The sequence below is a fragment of the Penicillium arizonense genome (assembly GCF_001773325.1).
Source record: "Penicillium arizonense strain CBS 141311 chromosome Unknown PENARI_contig017, whole genome shotgun sequence".
NCBI lineage: Eukaryota > Fungi > Ascomycota > Eurotiomycetes > Eurotiales > Aspergillaceae > Penicillium > Penicillium arizonense.
The window spans coordinates 694,356-700,969 of record NW_019173294.1 but is presented as its reverse complement, the minus strand read 5'-3'; the positions used below and the strand labels follow the sequence as shown (position 1 = coordinate 700,969).

Genomic DNA, 6,614 nt, shown 5'->3' with positions numbered 1-6,614 from the left:
TTTGAAGGCTTGACCACAATTAGTATACTAGGCACCCGGGCCTCTGATACTATTCAGGCAAGGTTAAATTGTGCGTAAACCTGGATGGTCTTTTCCTTGAGGTCATTGGAGATTGTTATATAACAATCGATTAATACTTCATTTGCCGAAGATTCACAGTTAGTTTGAGAGCGGGGTCAGGACGCACGAGCCCAGGTAAACAAGAAGGCAGAGAAATACAAATTACCCCACGATTCAACGTGGGGGTTGCATATCGGACTTTAATTCAAGACTATTTAGGATCGCAAGCATCCACAGCCAACCCGGAAAGTCACATCAAAATTCCCGCCAATGAATGAAATAGAGCACTGCAAGAAGTCTCGCCCTACTTGGCACCCGCGGATTGTCGGCATCGAATGGAAATATCATCGCCAAATGGAACAGCCATTAGATGCACTTCCATCCGCGTAGCGTTACATCTATTTCTAAGACCCGTTTACCCCTCAACTTTGAGGAGCATATTCCGTGCTAAACCGGTTGTTGAACAATTTTCATAACGTGAGCCCATTTGTGGAAGCCTGATCTGTTATAAGGTAAATAATCACAAGAAATAACCACCTCTCTGTGCGTTTATCTAAGTTAGTAAGCGATCCTAGGAGTCCGAGTCCCCTCATAGTGCGAGGTTTAGGCTTCGCAGTGCGACAATTAAACCAGCGGCTTACCCAATGACCTCATTAATAGACGCTCCACGATCTAGCGGGGTGACAGTCACCTCATGCCTTCCACTTGAACGGCGACATGAAGGGCAGTCCTGCAGGCAAGAACTTAGAGTGAATACTTGTGCCTCGGCCAAGAAGTAATCTCGCAATTGAGTCAGAACTTAGAGGCAGTATACAAGGATGTTTCTCCTGAGCTATTGATAGCACTGATATCTGCTCCTCATTGGATTAAGGTAGCCACAAGGCTATATGGCGGTGCAAGATAGCTTCATGCAAGGGGGTCTTTCCGATCTGATTATCATTCACTAGACGCGACCAATTTTCTCTGCCACCAATGCTGAGTGACTTGGGTAGTGAATCTGGCCGGCCGGACATTAACTGAATAAGCGGCTATTTTGCAACCTCGGTGTATGTGACTGATGCAAAGAGGAGAGAAAGAGTACTCGAGGACGCCCATCATACCTCATGCTCTTTCCAATCATCTTTGCTCAGATTGAGCTGCATCGAGGGAAATAGATTGGGGTGGCCTTGGGCGAATGGCAGCTAGCTGAGAAAAATGGAAGGCCTTATATAATCGAGGCTAAGAAAAGACCCATCTCCAGTGCTTTTGGGGACGCTGGGGTCTTTTAAACGCTCGAGCAGTTGTCCTCCTCAATGTTCTCAGCTGTCTCTGCAAAGCTTCTGTCACTGCCGCCGAGTGCTGTCCCCTCGGGAGCTCACATTTGTCTTTGCTCTTTCTGCCCTGACGCACGAGAGTTCTTTCCTAAATGAGAGAGAAAAGCTGGATTGTGTTAGCTTGGTTAGAAATGATGAACTTTTGGTGAATAAGAGCAGCAATACTCCAATGAATTTGCGTTGTGAATGTCGATTTTTAACTCTGTCTGCGCCGAAGACAATTTTCTCCAGTCGTCACTTTCGATGGTGATATTATTGGATGTAAACGCTGCTTTTGAATCCTTATAAAGGAAATCGGGTGATAAAGCCTCTGGAGGTGTGATTATATGAAATCCCCCCCTGCAAGTTATCATCAGCTAGATGTTGTACCATAAAAACATTTACCTTTATCTTCTGAGATAACTGCAGAAGAAATCCAACCTAGTTCCAAACTTTGAAATAGAACGGATATAATTTTGTCTCGTATTATCCAAAGCACATTAAATACTCAATTAGGGTGTGGGGATATATGGTAGATAATTCCAGGAGGAGTTGAAACGTCTCAACATAGTCAGACTAACATGAGTAGGTACCCCAGAGGTGGCAGGACATGATGTGACGTCCAATCACTGATATCAACGGTGGAATACAATTGCGTCAATGCTTATCTCATGGTACATCGACAAGACAGTTGAGGGTCCCGGTCTACCGTCGTAGTGCTGGTAACTGTGCGCCTCTCTATCGATCTCCCATTACTGAAGACTCCTACGATTTGCGATCTCTCTGGCCTATATGACTCTAGATAACTCAAAGTCGGCATTGAGCATGATGCTATAATTCGTGGATGGCGGCAAGTATCATATGCTCATGCCCCGATAACTCATCTCCAGGACCAATCATTGTGAGAATTAATTCGCGGCACTAGTAGCGCATGGCACGTTCGGAGCGTAGTATGGCGTGCGATGTGCTCATTCAGCCGGTCTGTCCGGCCCACCACCTAGAAATATAGCATTTGTCGCTTCCACATCTATAGGAAGTCTCGAAATATTTTCATTAAGAAAGGTACAAATATAACAAACATGGGTGGCAAAGAGATAACTTCTGTTGCTATAATTGGTGGTGGCCCTGGGGGACTTGGAACCGCCGTCGCTCTCTCCCAGCTTCCATTCCTACGGGTTACTCTTTATGAGAAAAACCCAGAGCCAAGAGAGGCTGGAGCTGGACTCAGTCTAAGCTCAAATGCGTGGAAAGTGCTTGATTTACTAGGAGCAAGTGATATGGTCAAGGGAGGCTCCAAGTCAAACACACATCAAAGGTGAGTGTTAATTTCGGAGCTCGTGGGGAACCTCATTCCCATGTCTGACAACCACTAGAAATGCCTATACAGGGAAGGTCCTTAGCATTATGCAAAATCCGGAAAATTCTGCGGCAGATCACCGTGGAGCAATTCGAGCTCGCAGGACCCGGCTACAGTCAGCTCTCTTGGCGAAGGTGCCTGACGGGGTCATTCAATACAGCAAGAAGCTTGTGTCTCTTGAAGATGTACCAGGTCATGGTGTACGGTTGTTGTTCCAAGACCGAACAGATGTTGTCGCGGACATTGTAGTTGGAGCTGATGGAATACACTCTGTTTGTGAACCCTCTTTTCTTCGGTTTCGCCTGTATGACTGACTAACTTGATCAAAAAACCCTAGATTGTCCGGAGACATCTGTTTCCTGATCATCAGCTTTCCTTCACAGGAAACACTGCATTCCGTGTCCTTGTTCCTAGATCACGCCTGTCTCATATTCCAGATATTACGCCCACAACATCATGGTGGTGGGGAGAAGCTGGCCATGTTTACCTCTCGGACGTAGATGATGAGACTGAGACTGAGAATGCACTTTTCGAAATCACTGTACGGTCATATCGAGAGCCTGAGATCCCAGGAGAAACGGTTTCCTGGGGCATTCCCGCGACGAACGCGAAAGTGGCATCCCGTGTTAAGGTTGGAGGAACTATTCCTCCCTTAAGTCACTCGAAGATCATTTTTTCTAACCTCCTAAATAGACCTTTGATCAAAGGATAAGGGATGCTGTCAGCATGGTAGCCGAAGGAGAGTGGAGGGAATTTGCAACATTCGCAGGTCCTCGTCTGGAGAAGATCACTGGATGGGATAAAATTGTTCTTATTGGAGATGCTAGTCATCCTCTGTCCGGTAGGTTCCAAGTCTTCAAAAAGTATAACTCATTGTGGAAGGTCATTCACACATTCATAGGCGCCTTTGGCTCTGGAGCGACATTTGCTATGGAAGATGGCTGGATTCTCGCTCGCGCACTTGAGCGGACACGGTTCACTTCCCATCATGCACGGGACGCCCTTAAGATCTTTGAATCGATTCGTTCTCCTTATTACAATAAGATGTGAGTTCTATTTGGGATTCGTGCTTTTAGCAAACTGCCGATCTAGTCTAACAACTAATTTTCCACTCTACGAAGGTATCAAAACCTGGACGAGAGCAAAAGCAGAACACAGAAGTTCCAAGCGGAAAATGAAGATTTCGATGCCATTTTACAATACAAGATCGACAGCTTTTTGTATGGGGACAAGGATTTCATTTATAAGAATGATATTAAGAAAGTCTGGGAAGAATTTTGTGTTACAGAGCAGACAAAAGAAGAATAGGTCGATTTTTCAACCGCTTGACTGAAGGCTGTGGAAGTTGTGTCATCCAATACTGAACACAACCGCTGTATAGCTTAGTGGTACTATGGAATTATATTCGCTGTGCATTTTTACCTGCTCTCCAGTAACTATCTATCGAGATATAAGCTATGGATCCGTTGGTTTCAGCATGGCCTATCCAAGTCTCCCTCATTTGGGGTTACAATCAAAGCGTTTCTCTTGGCACCAATGGTAGATACTCCAACTTATCCAAGGCTGCATGTTAAATCTGGCGCCATTATCGCACCAACGGGGATATAGCCGAACACGGACGATGATACGTTATCAGGTGAAGATGTCGTGATGAGGCAGGGATCATTCTGAGGGGTAGCATTTTTATATCAACATGGCCCTATCATCCCATTTGAGTCGTGAATACTTGCAAAAGGAGCACTTCATCTCGAGACGCGACTCAATATGGCGGGGATAAAAACAGTCGGCCAAACGACCTCTGCTGTGGAATACAATCCCGACCATGAAAGCCAATCAAACTCCCAGCTACCACGCCGTTCGTTTCGATCCTTCATCTGGGATACTGATACTCACTTGAAGTCACCCGAGGAGCGCCGACTGCTGCTCAAGCTCGATGCTGCAATTCTCAGCATTGGCTGTCTGGGGTTCTTCATGAAATATTTAGACCAGGGTAACCTTTCAAATGCTTATGTATCAGGGTTACAGGAAGATCTCTCAATGTACGGAAATGAGTATACATACGCTGGCACCGCCTACACCGTCGCCTATGCCGCCATGCAAATCCCCAGCACTCTGATTGTCCAACGCATCCGACCTAGCATCTGGCTTGCCGCGATGGAGGTTGGCTGGGCTATCTTCACTTTTGCACAGGCTGGAATGCACAACGTTGGTGAGCTGTATGCCTTTCGGTTTCTCGTTGGGTTTTTCGAAAGTTCATTCTTTCCTGTGCTATTGTATGTCTTGGGTAGTTGGTATACGAAGACAGAACTAGCAAAGAGGGTTGCCCTGTTTCATATGACGGCACCGCTAGGCTCCGCCTTTGGCGGATATCTACAGGCGGCAGTGTATAAAAATCTCAATGAGGCTCATGGACTGGCTGGATGGAGGTGGCTTTACATTGTCTGTGGGGTTAGTGAACTCAAAAATAGGCTTGAATCCCATGGTCTATGCTAACAAGGAAAGCTGCAGTGCATGACCATCCCTGTCGGAATTGCGACATACTTTCTGCTTCCTGACACTCCGTTTACCACACGTGTCTGGTATCTCTCGAAGAGCGAACGCGGTCTCGCTGAAGAACGAGTTCGGAAAGCCGGAAAGGCAGCACCGGCGAACATAAATATGGGAACATTTAAAAGAATTCTCAGCTCGTGGAAATGGTACGCTTTCGTTCTAGGATATGTGGTAAGGCCTTTTCTTTTCCATGTTTCAAGGCGGAGGATACCGCTTGGCTAATACATGCAATAGCTATACGGATCATCATGCGGTAGTGGCAGCTACTTTGCCATCTGGCTCAAATCGGAGGGTTTCTCGGTCGTCGATCGAAACATCATCCCAACTGGAACTTCTTTAATTGGAGCGGCCTGCGTTGTACTCTGGGGGTTCCTCTCAGACTACACAGGCAGTAGGTTTGCTTTGGTTATCATACCCCTTGTGAGTCCCTTAAGCACTAAGATTACACTACGGTGTATAGAAATATTGCTAAAGAAAGTGTGTCCCAAAGATTCTCGGACTTATTCCAAATGGCATTCTGGCTGCATGGCCATCGAGCATTCCCCTTAAAGAGTTTGCATTCCTAACGACGAATGTCCAGCTTATGACAGCCGTATTGTATGTTGAATCCCCTTACCTCCACCAGGTAGACCGTAAGGCTTGCTGACTTCGCCTGATCTTCGCCAGTTACACCTGGGCCAATGAAGTATGTGCCGACAATAACGAAGAAAGAGCAGTTGTCGTTAGTAGCATGAATGGTTTTCAGTACGCTGTGGCTGCCTGGCTACCCATTGTGATTTTCCCGCAGACGATGGCGCCGACTTTTCGTAAGTCGAATTCGTTTCCGTTTCCAGGCGGATTTGGTTGAGGTTGAATGCATAGCTTACATTTTATTTCTAGGCTACGGATTCCCAGCAACATTTGGATTGGTCATCGCAGCAATTTTCGGTGTCATTATCATTCAACTTTTTGTCCTACGTGATAGCAAAAAGACCCAAAAAAGGGTACTCTCAGCTGGAGAGCCGGGACAAAACGAGGCGGCTTAGTTCCTACACGCCCGCCAATACAGCATCCCAAGAATGCATACGTCAAGTCAAAGCAGTAGCTTTATGGCGGCGGATCAGTCATTCAATGGGTCAGCTATAATACATCAATTTATCGATACATTCTACCAATGTTTTACTTTTATATCGTGAAAGACCGAGATTTCAATTGTTTGAAACGGAAAACAAAATTTTCATCTTAACTTGACAACCCGCCGAAAATCACTATACTCCATAATATGCAAAAAGTTTAACAAAGAAGACAATCACAGAATGGTTGCTATAGAGACATGTCCTAAAGACTTTACGTTTTCAGTTGACCTTTTGTTCGGC

At 45.8% G+C, this 6,614-nt stretch overlaps 1 protein-coding gene across 1 annotated transcript; it reads left to right on the top strand.

Moving 5' to 3' along the window:
• Positions 1 to 2,431: 2,431 nt before the first annotated feature.
• Positions 2,432 to 4,017, top strand: PENARI_c017G03684 (uncharacterized protein; the record flags this gene model as incomplete). Its single annotated transcript, XM_022634297.1, has 6 exons — positions 2,432 to 2,667; positions 2,726 to 2,909; positions 3,047 to 3,340; positions 3,403 to 3,550; positions 3,611 to 3,755; positions 3,831 to 4,017. The coding sequence occupies 6 exons, from the start codon at positions 2,432 to 2,434 to the stop codon at positions 4,015 to 4,017; spliced, it is 1,194 nt and encodes a 397-aa protein (XP_022485922.1).
• Positions 4,018 to 6,614: the final 2,597 nt, after the last annotated feature.